Source organism: Ranitomeya variabilis, chromosome 3 (assembly GCF_051348905.1).
Source record: "Ranitomeya variabilis isolate aRanVar5 chromosome 3, aRanVar5.hap1, whole genome shotgun sequence".
NCBI lineage: Eukaryota > Metazoa > Chordata > Amphibia > Anura > Dendrobatidae > Ranitomeya > Ranitomeya variabilis.
In genome coordinates this window covers 337,424,370-337,447,387 of record NC_135234.1, presented here as the reverse complement: position 1 = coordinate 337,447,387, position 23,018 = coordinate 337,424,370, and the positions used below count along the sequence as shown (strand labels likewise).

Genomic DNA, 23,018 nt, shown 5'->3' with positions numbered 1-23,018 from the left:
CTCCACTGTGCGTGGTAACACGCATCCGTCGGCCCTTCGACTCCGGACATGCTGCGCGTCTTTTAAGATCGCAGCATGTTCGTGTTCCTTGCGGCGCCGCTGCGCCGCAAGGAATAACACAGGGCCCTATGCATGGGGTGCGATGATCCCGGATGTGTGCAATGAACACATCCGGCATCATCGCGTCCCAGAAGGGGGCGGGGCTTAGCGCCGAGCGGGTTTGCCGCTCCGACGAAACCTCCGGCCATCCTGATCGTGGACACATACCCTTAGAAGTCTCCAGTGCTTTCTCTCAAACCATTTTCTAGTGCTTTTTGAAGTGTGTTTTGGGTCATTGTCCTGCTGGAAGACCCATTACCTCTGAAGGAGACGCAGCTTTCTTACACTGGGCCCTACATTATGCTGCAAAATTTGTTGGTAGTCTTCAGACTTCATAATGCCATGCACACGGTCAAATAGTCCAGTGCCAGAGGTAGCAAAGCAACCCCAAAACATCAGGGAACCTCTGCCATGTTTGACTGTAGGGACCGTGTTCTTTTCTTTGAATGCCTCTTTTTTTCTCCTGTAAACTCTATATTGATGCCTTTGCCCAAAAAGCTCTACTTTTGTCTCTTCTGACCAGAGAACATTCTTCCAAAACGTTTTAGGCTTTTTCAGTTAAGTTTTGGCAAACTCCAGCCTGGCTTTTATATGTCTCGGGGTAAGAAGTGGGGTCTTCCTGGGCCTCCTACCATACAGTCCCTTTTCATTCAGACGCCGACGGATAGTACGGGTTGACAATGTTGTACCCTCGGACTGCAGGGCAGCTTGAACTTGTTTGGATGTTAGTCGAGGTTCTTTATCCAACATCCGCACAATCTTGCATTGAAATCTCTAGTCAATTTTTCTTTTCCGTCCACATCTAGGGAGGTTAGCCACAGTGCCATGGGCTTTAAACTTCTTGATGACACTGCGCACGGTAGACACAGGAACATTCAGGTCTTTGGAGATGGACTTGTAGCCTTGGGATTGCTCGTGCCTCCTCACAATTTGGTTTCTCAAGTCCTCAGACAGTTCTTTGGTCTTCTTTCTTTTCTCCATGCTCAATGTGGTACACACAAGGACACAGGACAGAGGTTGAGTCAACTTTAATCCATGTCAACTGGCTGCAAGTGTGATTTAGTTATTGCCAACACCGGTGCCACAGGTAAGTTACAGGTGCTGTTAATTACACAAATTAGAGAAGCATCACATGATTTTTCGAACAGTGCCAATACTTTTGTCCACCCCCTTTTTTTATGTTTGGTGTGGAATTATATCCAATTTGGCTTTAGGACAATTCTTTTTGTGTTTTTTCATTTAAGACAAATTAACCCTTTCACGACATGCGCTACGGTAGTACGCTATTACTGCGCATGTCGTGTCTCCCCCTTTGATGCGGGCTCCGGCGGTGAGCCCACATCAAAGTCGCGACATGTCAGCTGTTTTGTACAGCTGACATGTGCGTGCAATAGCGGCGGGTGAAATTGCGATTCACCCGCCGCTATTAACCTGTTAAATGCCGCTGTCAAACGCAGACAGCGGCATTTAACCGGCCCTTCTGGCGGGGCGGCCGGAAATGACCTCATCGCCGACCCCCGTCACATGATCGGGGGTCGGCGATGCATCAGGATGGTAACCATAGAGGTCCTTGAGACCTCTATGGTTACTAATGCCGGCCTGCTGTGAGCGCCACCCTGTGGTCGGCGCTCACAGCACACCTGCATTTCTGCTACATAGCAGCGAACATCAGATCGCTGAAAGGTAGCAGAGGCGATCGGGTTGTGCCTGCTTCTAGCCTCCCATGGAGGCTATTGAAGCACGGCAAAAGGTAAAAAAAAATGTTTTTAAAAATATGGAAAAAAAAAAAAAATGAAAGTTAAAATCACCCCCTTTCGCCCAATCCAAAATAAAACAATAAAAAAAAAATCAAATCTACACATATTTCGTATCGCTGCGTTCAGAATCGCCCGATCTATCAATAAAAAAAAGCATTAACCTGATCGCTAAACAGCGTAGCGAGAAAAAAATTAGAAACGCCAGAATTACGTTTTTTTGGTCGCCGCGACATTGCATTAAAATGCAACAACGGGCGATCAAAAGAACGTATCTGCACAATTGGGGTATCATTAAAAAAGTCAGCTTGAAACACAAAAAATAAGCCCTCACACGACCCCAGATCACGAAAAATGGAGATGCTACGGGTATCAGAAAATGGCGTTTTTTTTGTTTGTTTTTTTTTAGCAAAGTTTTGAATTTTTTTTTACCACTTAGATAAAAAATAACCTTGACATGTTTGGTGTCCATAAACTCGTAATGACCTGAAGAATCATAATATCAGGTCAGTTTTAGCATTTAGTGAACCTAGCAAAAAAGCCAATCAAAAAAAAAAGTGTGGGATTGCACTTTTTTTGCAATTTCACCACACTTGGAATTTTTTTCCCATTTTCTAGTACAAGACATAGTAAAACCAATGATGACTTTCAAAAGTACAACTCGTCCCGCAAAAAAAAAGCCCTCACATGGCCATATTGACGGAAAAATAAAAAAGTTATGGCTCTGGGAAGGAGGAGAGCGAAAAACGAAAACACAAAAACGAAAAAGGGCCGCGGCATGAAGGGGTTAAATGAAGATAATAACAAAGAAATTGTGTTTGCAATCATTTTCAGGAAGAAACTGAGTATTATCTGACAGAATTGCAGGGGTGTGAATACTTTTGGCCATGACTGTATAAATGGACCCCACGCCTTTAAAAAAAAAATAAATTATTATTTATTCATTAAAGAGGGGGCCTCTGTGCTTTCCTCCACTTCCTGTGTTGTGTATGTCCGGCTGTGTCAAGATTTACCATTATTTAAATTCGCACACATGCGTAGTAAGCTGCGTTCCCGCACTTAATGTGCATGTGACTAAGAAGATAAAGCGGTTTTACCGCATCTAATGAAAGTCTGTGGGTATGTTTCCACGGTCAGTAAATTCTGCGGGTTTGACGCAGAGTTCATCCGCAGTGTCAAACCCGCAGCGGCCAGATGTTACAGCATAGTGGATGGGATTTCAAGAAATCCCATCTCCACTATGCGAGCAGGGACTACTCCAGCATCCCTGCAGAGACAGACATGCGGCATGTCTTTCGAGACCGCAGCTTGTTAACCCCTTCATGACCTTGGGATTTTTCGTTTTTCCGTGTTCGTTTTTCGCTCCCCCTCCTTCCCAGAGCCATAACATTTTTATTTTTCCGTCAATTTGGCCATGTGAGGGCTTATTTTTTGCGGGACGAGTTGTACTTTTGAACGACATCATTGGTTTTAGCATGTCGTGTACTAGAAAATGGGAAAAAAATTCCAAGTGCGGTGAAATTGCAAAAAAAGTGCAGTCCCACACTTGTTTTTTGTTTGGCTTTTTTGCTAGGTTCACTAAATGCTAAAACTGACCTGCCATTATGATTCTCCAGGTCAGTTCGAGTTCATAGACACCTAACATGTCTAGGTTATTTTTTACCTAAGTGGTGAAAAAAAATTCCAAACTTTGCTTTAAAAAAAAAAATAAATTGCGCCATTTTCCGATACTCGTAGTGTCTCCATTTTTCATGATCTGGGGTCGGTTGAGGGCTTATTTTTTGCGTGCCAAGCTGGCGTTTTTAATGATACCCTTTTGGTGCAGATACGTTCTTTTGATCGCCCGTTATTGCATTTTAAAGCAATGTCGCAGCGACCAAAAAAACTTAATTCTGGCGTTTCTAATTTTTTTCTCGTTACGCCGTTTAGCGATCAGGTTAATGCTTTTTTTTTTTTATTGATAGATCGGGTGATTCTGACCAAATATGTGTAGGTTTGATTTTTTTTTTATTGATTTATTTTGATTGGGGCAAAAGGGGGGTGATTTAAACTTTTATTTTTTTCAAATTTTTTTTAACTTTTTTTTTAACTTTTGCCATGCTTCAATAGCCTCCATGGGAGGCTAGAAGCAGGCACAGCACGATCGCCTCTGCTACATAGCAGCGATCTGCTGTTCGCTGCTATGTAGTAGAAAATCAGGTGTGCTGTGAGCGCCGACCACAGGGTGGCGCTCACAGCTGCCGGGGATCTGTAACCATAGAGGTCTCAAGGACCTCTATGGTTACAATGGAGAAGCATCGCCGACCTCCGATCATGTGACGGGGGTCGGCGATGCGCTCATTTCCGGCCGCCCGGCCGGATGCGCTAGTTAAATGCCGCTGTCTGCGTTTGACAGCGGCATTTAACTAGTTAATAGCGGCGGGTGAATCGCAATTTCACCCGCCTCTATTGCGGGCACATGTCAGCTGTTCAAAACAGCTGACATGTCCCGGCTTTGATGCGGGCTCACCGCGGAGCCCTGCATCAAAGCAGGGGATCTGACCTCGGACGTACTATCCCGTCCGAGGTCAGTAAGGGGTTAATTTATCTTACAGAGGCGCTCTGTCTCTGCAAAATAAATTTCCCTTCCAATGTATTGGGCGTGGTGATTCCGCACGGTTCAGTGACTGACACACACACCCGTGTACATATATGTATAATACGTAGCACACACCCGTGTACATATATGTATAATATGCAGCACACACCCGTGTACATATATGTATAATACGCAGCACACACCCGTGTACATATATGTATAATACGTAGCACACATCACACATATTGTATAATACGTAGCACACACCCGTGTACATATATGTATAATATGCAGCACACACCCGTGTACATATATGTATAATACGCAGCACACACCCGTGTACATATATGTATAATACGCAGCACACACCCGTGTACATATATGTATAATACGCAGCACACGTCACACACACCCGTGTACATATATGTATAATACGCAGCGCACGTCACACACACCCGTGTACATATACGTATAATACGCAGCACACGTCACACACCCGTGTACATATATGTATAATACGTAGCACACGTCACACACACACCCGTGTACATATATGTATAATACGTAGCACACGTCACACACACACCCGTGTACATATATGTATAATACGTAGCACACGTCACACACACACCCGTGTACATATATGTATAATACGTAGCACACGTCACACACACCCGTGTACATATACGTATAATACGTAGCACACGTCACACACACACACCCGTGTGCATGTATGTATAATACGCAGCACACACCCGTGTACATATATGTATAATACGCAGCACACGTCACACACACCCGTGTACATATATGTATAATACGCAGCACACGTCACACACACCCGTGTACATATATGTATAATACGTAGCACACGTCACACACACCCGTGTACATATACGTATAATACGTAGCACACGTCACACACACACACCCGTGTGCATGTATGTATAATACGCAGCACACACCCGTGTACATATATGTATAATACGCAGCACACGTCACACACACCCGTGTACATATATGTATAATACGTAGCACACGTCACACACACACACCCGTGTACATATACGTATAATACGCAGCACACGTCACACACACCCGTGTACACATGTATAATACGTAGCACACGTCACACACACCCGTGTACATATACGTATAATACGCAGCACACGTCACACACACCCGTGTACATATATGTATAATACGTAGCGCACGTCACACACCCGTGTACATATACGTATAATACGCAGCGCACGTCACACACACCCGTGTACATATATGTATAATACGTAGCGCACGTCACACACACCCGTGTACATATACGTATAATACGTAGCACACGTCACACACACCCACGTACACATGTATAATACGTAGCACACGTCACACACACCCGTGTACATATACGTATAATACGCAGCACACGTCACACACACCCGTGTACATATATGTATAATACGTAGCACACGTCACACACCCGTGTACATATACGTATAATACGCAGCACACGTCACACACACCCGTGTACACATGTATAATACGTAGCACACGTCACACACACCCGTGTACATATATGTATAATACGCAGCACACGTCACACACACCCGTGTACATATATGTATAATACGCAGCGCACGTCACACACACCCGTGTACATATACGTATAATACGCAGCACACGTCACACACCCGTGTACATATATGTATAATACGTAGCACACGTCACACACACACCCGTGTACATATATGTATAATACGTAGCACACGTCACACACACACCCGTGTACATATATGTATAATACGTAGCACACGTCACACACACCCGTGTACATATACGTATAATACGTAGCACACGTCACACACACACACCCGTGTGCATGTATGTATAATACGCAGCACACACCCGTGTACATATATGTATAATACGCAGCACACGTCACACACACCCGTGTACATATATGTATAATACGCAGCACACGTCACACACACCCGTGTACATATATGTATAATACGTAGCACACGTCACACACACCCGTGTACATATATGTATAATACGTAGCACACGTCACACACACCCGTGTACATATATGTATAATACGTAGCACACGTCACACACACCCGTGTACATATACGTATAATACGTAGCACACATCACACACACCCGTGTACATATACGTATAATACGTAGCACACGTCACACACACATGTATAATACGTAGCACACGTCACACACACCCGTGTACATATATGTATAATACGTAGCACACGTCACACACACCCGTGTACATATACGTATAATACGTAGCACACGTCACACACACATGTATAATACGTAGCACACGTCACACACACCCGTGTACATATATGTATAATACGTAGCACACGTCACACACACCCGTGTACATATACGTATAATACGTAGCACACATCACACACACCCGTGTACATATACGTATAATACGCAGCACACGTCACACACACCCGTGTACATATACGTATAATACGCAGCACACACCCGTGTACATATACGTATAATACGCAGCACACCCCCGTGTACATATATGTATAATACGTAGCACACGTCACACACACCCGTGTACATATATGTATAATACGCAGCACACGTCACACACACCCGTGTACATATATGTATAATACGCAGCACACGTCACACACACCCGTGTACATATATGTATAATACGCAGCACACGTCACACACACCCGTGTACATATATGTATAATACGCAGCACACGTCACACACACCCGTGTACACATATGTATAATACGCAGCACACGTCACACACACCCGTGTACATATATGTATAATACGCAGCACACGTCACACACACCCGTGTACACATATGTATAATACGCAGCACACGTCACACACACCCGTGTACATATATGTATAATACGTAGCGCACGTCACACACACCCGTGTACATATACGTATAATACGCAGCACACCCACCGGGCACATCAGTGCTGCCCGCTCCCATGACATGTGTGCTGCCCCACGGTTGCCCCCTACTACAGCCATGGAGCAGCCGCTTTCCCTGGGAAGTAAAGGTCTCATTGTGGCCAGGGCACGACCGGAAGAATGCGGCGCCCCCACTCCCGTGCAGGCCGGCATACTAGCACACATCACGTCCGCACCATATCCGACCTGCCTCAGGTGAGGCCTACCCATCCCGGGCTGCCCAGGCCTACATGGAGCCAGGCGGGCACGACTTACCGGGCCCCACCGCCTCCATCTCCGCAGCAGTCCTCTCCGGGAGTCTCTTTTTCTCCGGAATATTTGCTCCGGGTGGGGGTCCCTCCACGGACGGAATCGGGTCTAGGGGAAGGGACGAAGCCTCCGGACGAAGAGCGCCTCCGCTATCGGGAAAATGGCGCAGCACAGAGCGGAGAGGAGGTCTGTGGTGCTGCGGAAGCACGGAGGGCAACGGGAGAGCCGCGGGTCAGCTGTGAGTATAAGGCGACACCGGAGACGGAAAAGAGGGGACCGAGCATGGAGCGGGAGCGCGCACTGAGGAGCGGGGGCGCGCACGGAGGAGGCGGAGAAGCGGGCGACGGAGTTTGCAGGAAGCGGGCTATGTGTGGTATAGAGCCCCGTGTGCCGGCTCTGTACCTGCTGCCCTCACCTAGGTGACATGTCACACACCAGGAAGGCCCGGGGCACTGGCCGCTTTTTTTTTTTTTTTCTTTAAGAAAATTACTGTTTCTGAGTGGAAAAAAACTGCTGATCTGCCATTTTTTTTAAATGTAGGTTTCCATGATCCTATTCAGCGTAAGAGCCGTGAGCAGGGCTGAGGGGTCTGTCGTTGGCCAGTTTGGTGGGGTTGATATAACATTGACCGACTCTTAAAATCCTATATTATTTCTAAACACTCTTCAGGTGATTACTTTGTATCTTCGTTCATGTTGCACCCACACACACAAATGATACACCACTTGAAGGCTAAACTTGCTCCATTCTGCAAGAAAATAGCCAAACAAACCACACATCCACGATGTGATCACAAAATACAGTTTAAACATTAATTTTCATAAACCTGCAGTAAGGAAAAATGACCTGCAGGTGGCACCACACTACCCCAAAGCATACTACCACAAAGCTGCTTACAGACATCACAAACAAATCCTAACATTTGCCTTGGGGCTCTCCAGCTTGCTGAACTCCTTGGCCAGCCGATTTTAGGCACATTGGAGGATTGTACACTTCACTGCAGGTGAGTCACATGCAAACACATTTGTAAACATGCACTGGTTTTTCGGTGATTTCTTCTCCCTCACTGTCATGTCGGACGCTATTCACACTAGGGCGTCCGACAGACCGGTAATTCCGCATTCGTCCACTATGCGCTCAGTGGCGCCGGCTAGATTTCTTCTAGGTTGTCCGGGGTTAATCTAGCTGGTACTCGGATTGGAGGCTCGGTCTCGCCCATTGCCTTTAAATAGTTCTGCTGAACTTTGGGCGTCGCCGATTATAGCTTGTGTCTTGTGCCTGGTGATCTCGGTCTGGAGTGGTGGTCTAGGAGAAGAAATATCGTATCTGGTGGTGTATTATCCTTCGTCTTATTTCTCCTTTCTATATTTGTATTTGTTTTGCCCTGTGCACATTATAGTGTTTTCCTGTGTGTCTGCGGTGTGGTGCGTTTTTAGTTTTCCCTGTCTGTGCTTTCTGTAGGGGTTGTTGTGAGGTTTTATCACTGGGTGGCGGGTGCAGGTTTCAGCTTAGTACTGAAACAGGAGTCAGGGTCAGGCCTGGCGGCCCAGACATGCTCACCTTCATGGTAAACTCTGGGAGAGGGACAGACAGGGTTTCCCTAGTCTGAGGGATATTGCAGGGGCCCGGGTAATCAGCTGTAGTCTACCCAGTACCCCCTTGACACACACACACAAATAATACACAATTTGAAAGGTAAACTTCCCCCCTCTTCAGCAAAAAAAGTTACAAACTACACATTCACGATTTGATCAACAAATGCAGTTTAAACATTCATTTTCAGAAACCTGCAGAGAAAAACAACTTGCAGGTGGCACCACAACCTCTAGACCTTTTTTTAGCCTCTACTTATCAAACCAATTTATTGTAGTACCAATCTACATAAATAAATACCTCTCTGTGTTCATCATCTTATTAAGTACATTAACAGTTGAAGCTTGATTTTCCTGAAATTGCCTGCGCTCCCGACATCCAATGTGTGAAAATTTTGCACGGGCCAAATAGTATACAATAACTTGGGTACCGTAGTATAGTGCAGGATGGGCTGTAAATGTTTTCATAAGAATTTGGAAAAGTTATGAAAAGTCCTATCAATGTCTGTTCTGTGCCAGGGGCTGGCACTTTTCAGCCTCGGAGGCAATAACAAAAAGGTGGCCCTCCTCTGCCTTGCAAAGCAGCAGAGATAACAGGCTTTAAAAATAGGCTGGTACATAGATAAGGGAACAGAAAGGAGCTTACTGCCTACATAGATACTGTAACAGAAGCAAGCTGACCACAAAGACACAAGAACGGAACCAAGATTACTACGTGGATAAGGGAACTGAAAGGCTATGTTCACACTTTGCGTTTTTTGCTGCGGATCCGCAGCAGTTTTCCATGCAGGGTACAGTACAATGTTACCCTATGGAAAACAAAAACCGCTGTGCCCACATTGCGGAAAATCCCTTTAAAAACCGCGCGGATTTGCTGCGGAAAAAAAGGAGCATGTCACTTCTTTCTGCGGATTCCGCAGCGGTTTTCAACATGCACCAATAGGAAAGTGCTGTTGAAAACCCGCAGAGGAATCCTCAGATGAAAACGCAGGAAAATCCGCAGTGAAAACCGCAGCGGTTTTTGCACTGCGGTTTTTCCAAATCCGCTGCTGAAAAATCCGCAGCAAAATCTGCAAAGTGTGAACATGCCCAAAGGAGCTTACTACAGAGATATGGGAGCAGAACCAAGCTTACCACTGAGATAAGGGAGCAGAGCTGACCTTGCTATATAGACACGAGAATTGAACCGAGATTACTATGTAGATAATGGCACTGAAAGGAGCTTACAATAGAGTTATGGGAGCAAAACTGAGCTTACTATACAGAGATATGGGAGGAAAACCAAGCTTACTATAGAGATATGGGAGCAGAATTGAGCTTACTACAGAGATATGGGAGCAGAACCAAACTTACTACAGAGATAAGGGAGCAGAACCGAGCTTACTACAGAGATATGGGAGCAGAACTGAGCTTACTACAGAGATATGGGAGTGTTACAGAACCCCCCAGCACCCAGAATATGTTATGCAGTTATTTGTATATATAATAGGTTCCATGTGAGATATATGTCCCTAATGCATCAGCCCACAGGCTGCGCCCCTGGGCAGAGGAGACAAGATATCCCCCTTCTGACCTCCCCCACCTTTGTAATTCCCACAGTAAATATCAGCAGGCTCCGGCCCCCTGCGGCTATTGTAATGTATGTCTGGCCTGCCGCTTTTGAATGGACCTGCCCTCTGTATCTGTTACATATATTCTGTGTTCTGTGAATAAAGTGTTGTGAGACTGGAAATACGTGGAGAAGCAGTCAGCTTTTATATGCTCTCATGTAATCAAGGAATTCCAGCCAGCCTCCTTCATTTAGACTCCAGCCAATGCAAAGTGGACCTCCTGAAACACGGGGTGGTACTGAAAGAGGTACCCCAGCTTGGTAGACCCTGTTACACTGGTGGCAGACAGCGGGATCTGATACCCCTTCTACAGGAGGAAAGGAATGAATGGAAAACAACTACCAGAAGTTAAAGAGGACTACATTAAAAGATCTGGTGGAAGCCCGAGGGTTAATCGTCAGCAACAAAACAAAAGCGGATTTGATAGCAGCCATCATGGAACACGACAGTGCAGCGCCCCCCAATGTGAACGTGGTGGAGACTGAATTCCAGAGGGAGGTAAAGAACAGACTGGCGTTCTATGGCCCAAACCCTGCAGTAGAGATCATACGAGAGGTGATGGCTGATGTGCGTACTGACCTGAAGGAAAAGATGGCCGAGCGGACCAGGATAGAGCTAACCAAGATGGAGATGGCAGAGCGGAGAGAGGAGAGTCAGCGAGCAGGGAAAGCTCTGGCCTCCTTCCAGGTACCTTCAACAGTAAGCCACAAAAAGATCCAGTATAATGCCTTCTGACAGTTGGGGGAGGCAGATGAAGACATTGATGGCTTTCTGCAGGACTTTGAGCGGCAGTGTGCCCTTCATCAAGTGAAGCCGGAGGAACGGGTTCAGATTCTGGCCAGCAAGCTGACCGGCCGGGCAGCGAACGCCTATCGCACGGTACCTGATGAGGACTGTATGGACTATGAGCGGATCAAAGAAGTGATCTTGGCCCGGTATGCGCTGACACCAGAGGCATACAGCCAAAAGTTCTGCAGACTTATAAAACGGGTAACCGATACCCACGCTGAATGGGCCTGTAAATTACGGTGGTCACTGCTACAGTGGGTACAAGGGAGCCAAGCAACCACTAAGGAGGACGTCCTCCAGCTCTTCTTGTTAGAATGATTCTTTAATGGACTAACCCCCGAGACACAGGAATGGCTTCGGGACAGGTGGCCAATGACTCTTGAGGAAGCTGCTCGTCTGGCCGATGAACATCATGACGCCAGGAAGCCTCAGTTGTCTGGATCAAAGATGGTCACTAAGGGTCCGTCCATGGACCTGGAGGCCGCCAAACCACCGAAGATTGTAGGGGGACCAGCTAGAAACCTGGCCTACCACAGTTCCCCTGGGGCGCGATGCCACACCTGCCGTCAGCTGGAACACCTGCAAAGACAATGTCCCAACCGGACTCAGCATACCCAGTGGCCAAAGGCGGGAACAGCTACCTTCAGCCGGGCCGCTGTACACTGCTACCAAGGCGAAGCTGACCCGGCATTGGGGGCTACAACTAACCAAAGGGTGGAAGAAATGGAGGAAGTGCTGCATGAAGTAGACCCCGTGCAGGCAGCCCGGGCAGACAATCGACAACAGCATAGACAGGTCGTGTGGGTTAATGGGAAACGCATGCAGGGACTAAGAGATTCCGGAGCAACTTTGACCCTTGTGAAGCCTCATCACGTCCGGGACCAAGAGAAGAGGGACCGGACAGTGGCAGTCCGTGTAGCAGGGGGAGCCATACATCGACTGCCCACTGCCAGGATTCACCTGAACTGGGGAGTCAGGGATGGCCTTGTTGAGGTCGGTTTGATGGAGGATTTGCCTGCAGACGTCTTGCTGGGAAATGACTTGGGGGCCCATGTTGTCTGCCTTCTCGGTTGCCCCTCTGGCTGAGACATATCCTGTGACCTACCGGAGACAAGCTCGAGCTGCGGAGGCAGAATCGCACTCAGAGGAGGCCCAGGTAAGACATCCCAGCCCTACACGTATTCCCATAGCCAGACACATTTCTTGGGCCACCCCAGATGAATTTAAGAGGGAGTTACTTGAGGATCCTTCATTGGAGGGATATCGTGGGAAGGCACAGGAGGGGAGAGGGGTACTGGAAGGGGAACAGTTTATATGGAAGCAGGGACTCCTCTACCGAATCACAGAGCAGCACCACACAGGGATGAGCCCCACTATAAAACGACAGCTGGTAGTTCCCAAGAAGTATAGGCAGGAGTTACTGCGAATCTCTCATGACATACCCTTGGCCGGGCACTTCGGCGTTTGTCGCACCAGGCATCGTCTGACACAAAACTTCTTTTGGCCGGGGGTAACCTATGATGTTCGTCAGTACTGCCAGACCTGCCAGACCTGTGACAGTTGCCAGCGCATTGGCAAGAGGGGAGATCGATGCAAGGCCAAATTACGCCCTTTCCCCATTGTGGAGGAACCATTTAGCCGAGTAGCGGTCGATCTGATGGGGCCGTTAGCCAAACCCAGTCCGTCAGGGAAAAGGTATATATTGACAGTGGTAGATTATGCCACACGGTATCCAGAGGCGGTTCCGTTACCTAACATACTGGCAGAGATGGTGGCGGCTGCCCTGCTCCAGGTTTTCTCACGGGTTGGATTTCCCCGGGAGATTATCTCGGACCAGGGTACCCAGTTTACAGCAGAGGTGACCAACCAACTGTGGAAGCTGTGCGGCGTAAAGTCCATTAGAAGCGCCCCGTACCACCCGCAAACCAATGGGTTGTGTGAATGCTTTAACGGGATGTTAAAACACCTCATTGGGACTTTTACCAGGACCTACAGGGACTGGGAGAAATTCTTGCCTCACCTCCTGTTTGCCTATCGGGAGGTGCCACGGGGTTCTCCCCGTTCGAACTGGTATACGGGAGATGGGTAAGGGGACCTCTAGACTTAGTGCTAGAACACTGGGAAGGGGAGGGCATCATAGAAGGGGTACCTATTGTACCCTATGTGCTGGAATTCCGGGACCACCTACAGGAGCTGACCCAGGCTGTACGTGGGAACCTGCATGTGGCCCAACAGCGCCAGCCCGTATGGTACGATCGGAGGGCCAGAGAACGCACCTTTGAGATAGGACAGAAGGTCCTGGTGTTAGAACCCACTAGGCAGAACAAGTTCCAAGCTGCATGGCAGGGGCCCTACCAGGTAGTGGGGGAAAATAGCCGACACCACCTATAATGTCGCCAATTGTGACGACCCCAGGGTTACCCGCATGTTCCACTTGAATATGCTGAAGCCCTACCGGGAGCACCCTGAAGAGGTAGTGGCCATCTGTGCACCTGAAGCAGAGGATATAGCCGGACTCCCCTTGCCTGATGTCTTAGGGGAGAGGACTCAGTCTAAAACATGGGACCAGGTACACTGGGGTGAAGACCTAGGTCCCCGGGAGAGAAAGCAGGCAAAGGCGTTGTTGAGGCAGCGACAGAAGATGTTTTCAGGGAGACCGGGGTACACCCACCTGGCACAACACAAGGTTGAGACCCAGGATCAGACCCCCCTGAGACAACCCCCCTTCCGTGTCCCTGAGTCTGTACGAGAAGGGATGCGACAAGAGATACGAGAGATGTTGCGTTTAGGGGTCATTGAAGAATCAGATAGTCCCTGGGCATCCCCCGTAGTGTTAGTGCCCAAGAAGGATGGGACTACATGGTTTTGTGTAGACTATCGCAGGCTCAATGAGAAAACTGTGACGGATGTGTATCCCATGCCACGCGTGGATGTGCTGTTAGACCGGCTGGCGGGGGCAAAGTATTTGACCACCATTGATCTATGCAAAGGCTACTGGCAGATTCCCTTTAGTCCTGACGCTATTCCCAAGTCTGCATTTGTCACCCCGTTCGACTTATTCCAGTTTCGAGTTATGCCATTTGGGATGAAGAATGCCCCTGCGACCTTCCAGAGGCTGGCTGACCGGCTTCTGGATGGTCTCCAGGACTATGCGTGTGCCTACCTGGATGACATCGCCATCTACAGCGCGACATGGGAAGAGCATCTAAATCACCTAGAGACAGTATTAGACAGGATCCACAAGGCTGGAATCACCCTGAACCCAAACAAGTGTCACGTGGGCAAAGCGGAGGTTCAGTATTTAGGACATTGGGTGGGAAGTGGGAAACAGCGACCAGAACCAGCCAAGATTGCGGCCATAGCCAAATGGCCCACCCCACGCACTAAAACCCAGGTCATGGCGTTTCTAGGGACAGCGGGGTATTACAGGAAATTCGTCCCCAATTATAGCAGTGTAGCCAAGCCCTTCACTGATCTGACCCGTAAGAACCAACCCCGCCAAGTAACCTGGACCCCAGAGTGTGAGGAAGCCTTCCGCCAGCTAAAGGACGCCCTCACCAATACCCCTGTATTGGCCACACCCGATCCAACTAAACGTTTCCTGGTTCACACAGACGCTTCTATGTTTGGATTGGGGGCAGTACTGAGCCAAGTTGGTCCAGACGGCCAAGAACACCCGGTAGCTTACCTGAGTCGGAAACTACTGCCCCATGAAGTAAGCTATGCGGCCATCGAGAAGGAGTGCCTGGCAGTAGTATGGGCACTCAAAAAGTTACAACCATATTTGTATGGACGACAGTTTTCCCTCCTAATGGACCATAATCCCCTAGGCTTAATCAGGTCTCTGGAGACCGCCAGATTACTGTGGTGGAGTTTAGCCCTACAACCTCTGGAATTCACCATCCACTACAGACCCAGCAAACAAAATGGTAACGCCGATGGACTAAGTCGACAAACGGAACTTGTACCAACCCCATAAACTTCGGTCATCCCCAAACCGATCCGTTAAGGATCAGACTGTGTATGCTGATCGCGTCGCTGAAAGGGGGAGCCATGTTACAGAACCCCCCCCCAGCACCCAGAATGTTATGCAGTTATTGGTATATATAATAGGTTCCATGTGAGAGATATGTCCCTAATGCATCAGCCCACAGGCTGCGCCCCTGGGCAGAGGAGATAAGATATCCCCCTTCTGACCTCCCCCACCTTTGTAATTCCCACAGTAAATAGCAGGCTCCGGCCCCCTGCGGCTATTGTAATGTATGTCTGGCCTGCCGCTTTTGAATGGACCTGCCCTCTATCTGTTGTTACATATATTCTGTGTTCTGTGAATAAAGTGTTGTGAGACTGGAAATACGTCGAGAAGCAGTCAGCTTTTATATGCTCTCATGTAATCAAGGAATTCCAGCCAGCCTCCTTCATTTAGACTCCAGCCAATGCAAAGTGGACCTCCTGAAACGGGGTGGTACTAAAAGAGGTACCCCAGCTTGGTAGACCCCGTTACAGGGAGCAAAACAGAACTTACTACAGGGATAAGGGAGCAGAACTGAGTTTACTATAGAGATATGGGAGTAGAAGCAAGCTTACTACAGAAATAAGGGATCAGAACCGACCTTACTACAGTGATATGGGAGCAGAAGTGAGCTTACTGCAGAGATATGGGAGCAGAACCGAGCTTACTACAGAGATATGGGAGCAGAACCGAGCTTACTACAGAGATATGGGAGCAGAACCGAGCTTGCTACAGAAATATGGGAGCAGAACCGAGCTTACTACAGAGATAAGGTAGCAGAACCGACCTTACTACAGTGATAAGGGAGCAGAACTGAGCTTACTTCAGAGATATGGGAGCAGAACCAAGCTTACCACTGAGATAAGGGAGCTGAACCGACCTTACTATATAGACACAAGAATGGAACCGAAATTACTACGTAGATAATTGAACTGAAAGGAGCTTACAACAGAGTTATGGGAGCAGAACTGAGCTTACTACAGAGATATGGGAGGAAAACCAAGCTTACTATAGAGATATGGGAGCAGAATTGAGCGTACTACAGAGATAAGGGAGCAGAATCAAGCTTACTACAGAGATAAGGGATCAGAAGCGAGCTTACTACATAGACACGAGAATGGAACCAAGAATTACTACGTAGATAATGGAGCAGAACTGAGCTTACAACAGAGATATGGGAGCAGAACCGAGCTTACTACAGAGATATGGGAGCAGAACAGAACTTACTACAGGGATAAGGGAGCAGAACTGAGTTTACTACAGAGATATGGGAGCAGAAGCAAGCTTACTACAGAGATAAGGGATCAAAACTGACCTTACTACAGTGATAAGGGAGCAGAAGTGAGCTTACTACAGAGAAAAGGGAGCAAGACCAAGCTTACTACAGAGATATGGGAGCAGAACCAGGCTTACTACAGAGATAAGGGAGCAGAACCGAGTTTACTACATAGACACGAGAATGGAACCAATATTAATACGTAGAAAATGGAGTAGAACTGAGCTTACAACAGAGATATGGGAGCAGAACAGAACTTACTACAGGGATAAGGGAGCAGGACCAAGCTTACTACAGAGATATGGGAGCAGAACCGAGCTTACTACAGAGATATGGGAGCAGAGATGAGCTTTCTACAGAGATATGGGATAAAAATTGATGGTATAAAAATATATGTTTATTGGGGATATTTCCTCATTTAAAACGTTGCCTTGCCACTTTTAAGGCTTTCCACAACTGTGATGCCTCCCTTCTGCAAGTCAGGGAGATTGACATGATCCCTCCCAATATAAGGGGTGGTAAAATTGGTAATTCACATGCCAAACTAGAAATTAGATGGATATGGACCCTTAAGACCGTGCACCCCCTTAATTTAAATAAGCACATTATTATTATAGCGTCATTTATTTCATGGCGCTTTACAAGTGAGGAGGGGTATACATAATAAAAACTACAATAATCTTAAACCATACAAGTCACGACTGGTACAGTAGGAGAGAGGACCCTGCCCACAAGGGCTCACAATCTACAAGGGATTGGTGAGGATACAGTAGGTGAGGGTAGAGCTGGTCATGCAGCGGTTTGGTCGATCAGTGGTTACTGCAGGTTGTAGGCTTGTTGGAAGAGGTGGGTCTAAAGGTTTTTTTGAAGGTTTCGATGGTAAGCGAGAGTCTGATATGTTGTGGTAAAGAGTTCCAGAGTAGGGTGATGCGTGAGAGAAATCTTGTATGAACCAGCAAGACAAAAGAGTATGCACACAAATGGGATCACCGAAACAATAAAGTACAAAAAATAATCAATTTTTATTTGAACACAACACACAGAAATACATTAAAAACACTTAAAAACTCTCCACCACACATGTGGAGGTAACGGGTCAGTGATAAATATTATACAATTAATGAATGATAAACAAACACCCTGACAAGTCAACCTTTGTATTTGATAATAGCCACAGAGAATTTAAAGCCATAAATCAATCATGTACATAGCACAAAGTTCAAACCTAATCAGTACCCCAAATGTAGTGCATACAATATAACAAAGGCTAAATGGGCTAGCATGTCCTAAAACCAGCACATCGGTAAAAATGTATATATGAAGGGGGAGCTAGGTTTGTTACTCAAGACTGCAGTTATAAATAAGCAGCCTGGACCCAGCAATCCGCCGGCTAGAATAACCCTTTTTGCACTATAACCCACAATAATGAGGTATATGCAATGTGCACTAGAGACACAATGGTCTATGCCTGGCCCAGAGCCAGTGTAAGCTGGACCCCTAACTCACTCAATCCATCCGTGTGTAGGACATGGAAGGTCCGGTTGAACACGTCAGTGTTCTCAATTCATAAATCCAACGGGACTCCTTCCTAAGTAGTTCATCTGATATTCTCCCCCCTCTGATATTTGGGGTAACTCCCTCTAAGCCCATTACACAGAGAGTCCTAGGGCTGCCATTATGTACTTCAAGAAAATGTGTTGCAATAGAGGTCAGCTGTTTGCCCTTTTCTTTGTCTGTTTTAGCCTTTGTTATATTTGAGACATGTTGTTGCACACGACGGCGCAACTCTTGGGTCGTTTGACCTACATATATTTTCTTACATCCACATAACAAAGCATATACCAGATTGCGTGTCCGACAATTGAAAAATGATCTTGATTTAATTTGGAAAGGTAATGAAGGTATTGTGGTCCCTTTTTCCGCCAACATAAGTGGGCAAACGGAACAACCCCCACAGGGAAAGGAACCAATAATTTTATGCCCCATATCCGTCTTAGTCACTGTCCGCCTAAAATGGCTTCTGGATAAGGAGTCTTTTAAATTTTTGGCCCTCCTAGCCACCATTCTGGGTCTATTTGGAATGACAGACTTGAGCCTTGAATCGCTCAATAGGATATCCCAGTTCTTGTCCAAAATTTGATGGATGTTACCCCATTGATTATGAAACTTGGTTATGAGACACAATGAGTGTGGGGTAACCCTCTGTTGTATTTCAAGGACCTCCTCCCTTGATTTTTGTCGGGAGTGCGTATAAGCCTTAGTGATGATTCTGCGTGGATAACCACGTTCCTGGAAACGATTCGTAAGTAATTTGGCTTCATCCTGAAAATCAAGCACAGTGCTGCAATTTCTTCTCAGGCGTAAAAATTGTCCCTTGGGGATGCTGTTACGGAGGTGACTTGGGTGGAAGCTCGAATAATGTAGAACATTATTGGTGGCTGTACTCTTGCGGAACAGGGTAGTGTTGATCCTATGGTCCCGAACCATGATTTTCAAATCCAGGAAATTAACCGAGCTGTTAGAATAATATGATGTCAATCGGATGTTACAATCATTCGTGTTCAGCTCCGTGACAAAATTCTCCAAAGTTTCTGCCGTACCTGTCCACAAGATAATGATGTCGTCAATAAAGCGGTACCATTTTAAAACATTCTTCTTGAAATGTTGATTTTTTATCACCTGCGTTTCCTCCCACCACCCCATAAAGAGGTTTGCGTATGGAGGCGCACACCTAGCCCCCATGGCTGTGCCTGATACTTGTTTATAAAAGACTCTATCAAAAATAAAATAATTCCTTTCCAAAATCATTTTTAAAAGATCCAAAATGAAAGAGTCATGTCCTCTGTTCCCTGTTGAATATTTATCAAGGAAGTACGTCACAGCTACAATACCTAGATCGTGGTTGATGCTGGTATATAAGGCTTCCACGTCCAACGTAGCAAGAATGATGTCATCAGGTAGCACCAAAGGATCCAGCTGTTGTATCAGAAATGAAGAGTCACGTATATACGACTCTAGTTTCAAGACCATGGGCTGCAAGAAAAAATCAAGATAAATGCAGGATTTTTCAAATAGTCCCCCTATACCAGAAACTATGGGCCTCCCAGGGGGTTCCGTTATAGATTTGTGCACCTTTGGTAGCATATAAAATGTTGGAACAACCGGGTGCTTCACTGTGAGAAAGTCAACTTCTTTTTTATCAACAATGTTCAATATATGGGCATTATTTATCAGTCTATCCAGACTGGCCTTGAACACTGTTGTTGGATCAGAGGGTAAGGTAACATAATGCTGTGGATTCCCCAATTGCCTCCGTGCTTCCTTGCAATACTGATCTTTGGGCCACAGCACTATGTTACCTCCCTTATCCGCCTCCCTGATCTCAAAAAGATCATTAGACTGTAAGCGTGACAAAGCTTGCCTCTCCTCCCTGGACAAGTTGTTATGTCCAAATTTGTCAATCTTCAAATTTTGGATATCCCTGCAGGTCTTCTCAAAGAAAATTTGGACAGCAGGGAACAGGGAAAAAGAAGGAGTAGCCTGTGAGGGTATTCTTCTACTGAATTTCCGCCTACCTTGGTAGTTTTCATTTTCCTCCAATAATTCTGTTAAATCCCTTAAAAGGAGTCTGTCCGCCTCAGTCAAACCATCCACTAATGAGGGATTCTGGTACAACAGTTTGAACGTAACTTGTCTACAAAATAAGTACACATCCTTGGTTAGTTCAAATTTATCCAAGGTGTTCATTGGTGAAAAGGACAAACCTCTAGACAGGAGTTTGATTTCAGCATCAGATAGATTATACGATGACAAATTAATAATATTCAACTCACCACCTGCAGAGCTCGGGGTTTGGACCACTGTTACCGTCTGCGGTTGTTGTAACGTGTCACTCGTTTGAAACTTGGTGACCATTCCCTGTGCCGACCCGTTCTTTTTTTGTTGCGGCCTGTTGCGTTTTCTTCTCCCCCGTCTGTGCCGCTTTCGCGGTCGCTGGTATCCGTGGATAAAAAATCACTTGATACTGTTTCACGGTCTCCTGTGTTCACATTAGTATTGGACATCTGTGGTCTCCTATTGGCTAATCTCCTGTTGCCATGATGTGTCCATCTAAATGCCCTTCCCTCCGCATAATCAAAAAGAAAAAAGATAAATTCCAAAGGGACAAACTTGACTATGTCCTTCTCAAAGCGATCTATAATCAATTTAAGATGTTCCTTGAAGGGTGTAACCTTCTCCTTTTTGTCATATGTTTCTAATTTGCTTTCCTTATTCCTAATCTCCTCCTTTAGGCCAACTAATACCTGATGATCATGTTCAATTAATAAATCAATAAGAATGAAACAACATTTATGTAGACCCTTTTCCCACGCTTCCTTGAAACCACTATCAACCTCCCAAGCGGGAAAGATCTGTGCCCTTAGTCCCCTCGGGGTAAGATTCTGTTTTTTGTACTCCTCCAAAGTCTTGGTGTTCCACCAAGTTTTCGTTAAATTTTTGTGTAAATTAATAATCTCAAAAGACAATACTTCAAAGCCATCATTACTCGGGGCACCTGGACCTACCCCAGAGTCGCTTGAACCAAAAATATCAACTTCCTGACTCCGCCAAAACGCCTCCCTGGCACTCAAATCCATAATCATACAATAATATCTACTGATGTGCCACCACTCAAGAAAACCAACTAAAGAAGTTGGTCATACAACCTGAAACAAAAAACTGTAGAGTAGAGTGGGCACCATCTCAGATAAACAAACGGGATCACCTAATGCATACTAAAATAGGATGAACCAGCAAGACAAAAGAGTATGCACACAAATGGGATCACCGAAACAATAAAGTACAAAAAATAATCAATTTTTATTTGAACACAACACACAGAAATACATTAAAAACACTTAAAAACTCTCCACCACACATGTGGAGGTAACGGGTCAGTGATAAATATTATACAATTAATGAATGATAAACAAACACCCTGACAAGTCAACCTTTGTATTTGATAATAGCCACAGAGAATTTAAAGCCATAAATCAATCATGTACATAGCACAAAGTTCAAACCTAATCAGTACCCCAAATGTAGTGCATACAATATAACAAAGGCTAAATGGGCTAGCATGTCCTAAAACCAGCACATCGGTAAAAATGTATATATGAAGGGGGAGCTAGGTTTGTTACTCAAGACTGCAGTTATAAATAAGCAGCCTGGACCCAGCAATCCGCCGGCTGGGAGGAGACTGCCATACTCACCTATCTGGGAGTGACGGATCATGAAGAGAAGTTGCCGCCCATAATAGGGTTCCAGTATTGCACCCAATTTAAGAGGGAATAAGTTTGTGCAATATCAGTGTACCATGCATATATTGGGTATAAATGGTCTCTGTGATTGTCTTGTTGTTTGTTGCGGTGATATTCCTTTTATGAGGTCATAGGTGCTTTACACCTTAAATTTATGATTTTGCGCATTTGCTATCACAAGCACTTTTTTGTTATTGTGCCTCCAGGTTGTTGCCGCCATCATTCACTTCTGTGTTACAGTTGCACCACCAGGCGACAGCCTTGTTCAAAACGCCGTAGTTGTAGGCATGGGATCTTTAAGTCCGGCTTTAGATCACAGCTGGCACTTGCGTGTTATTCTCTCCTCGGCCTGGCTATGTATATAGCTGCAAGCCATGGTTGTCTTGGATTACCATGACAACCAGGACACTAGATAGGCGTTGTGTGCTCAGGCTTTATTCAATTGATATGTTTTCTTATCTAAGCGTTCGTCTATATGTAGCTGCACAATCTACCTACCGACAGGTTCGCTTTTGTTTGAGGATCCCTACAGGATCTCATCTGTTATAATATTAAGTCCGGCGTTTTTCCGCTGGCACCTGCGCACTGAACATTTTCTGTCCATTTTGCTCCTCTGCGCGTGCGTGAGGTATGTTTGGGAAGGTGGTCATGACAACTGACTTACTAAGCAGGGGTCACGTGTTGTGTCCCTGCTTCTGGCTTGGTAGCAACTTCCTGTTTCTGACGGCTCTATACACGCTCAGGTTCTATTCAATTGATATTTTTTCTTATTTAAGCGT

At 46.1% G+C, this 23,018-nt stretch overlaps 1 protein-coding gene across 2 annotated transcripts in view; it reads right to left on the bottom strand.

Annotated features, from left to right (window-relative positions):
- Positions 1-8,002, bottom strand: part of AGO4 (argonaute RISC component 4) — a 98,850-nt gene extending 90,848 nt beyond the window's left edge. Inside the window, exon 1 of one of the 2 annotated variants that reach the window (XM_077295816.1) lies at positions 7,667-8,002. In XM_077295816.1, the coding sequence (XP_077151931.1) occupies positions 7,667-7,685 (19 nt within the window). In that variant the 5' untranslated portion in view covers positions 7,686-8,002. The remainder of the gene's footprint in view (positions 1-7,666) is intronic. The other variant, XM_077295815.1, reaches the window with a different exon arrangement.
- Positions 8,003-23,018: the final 15,016 nt, after the last annotated feature.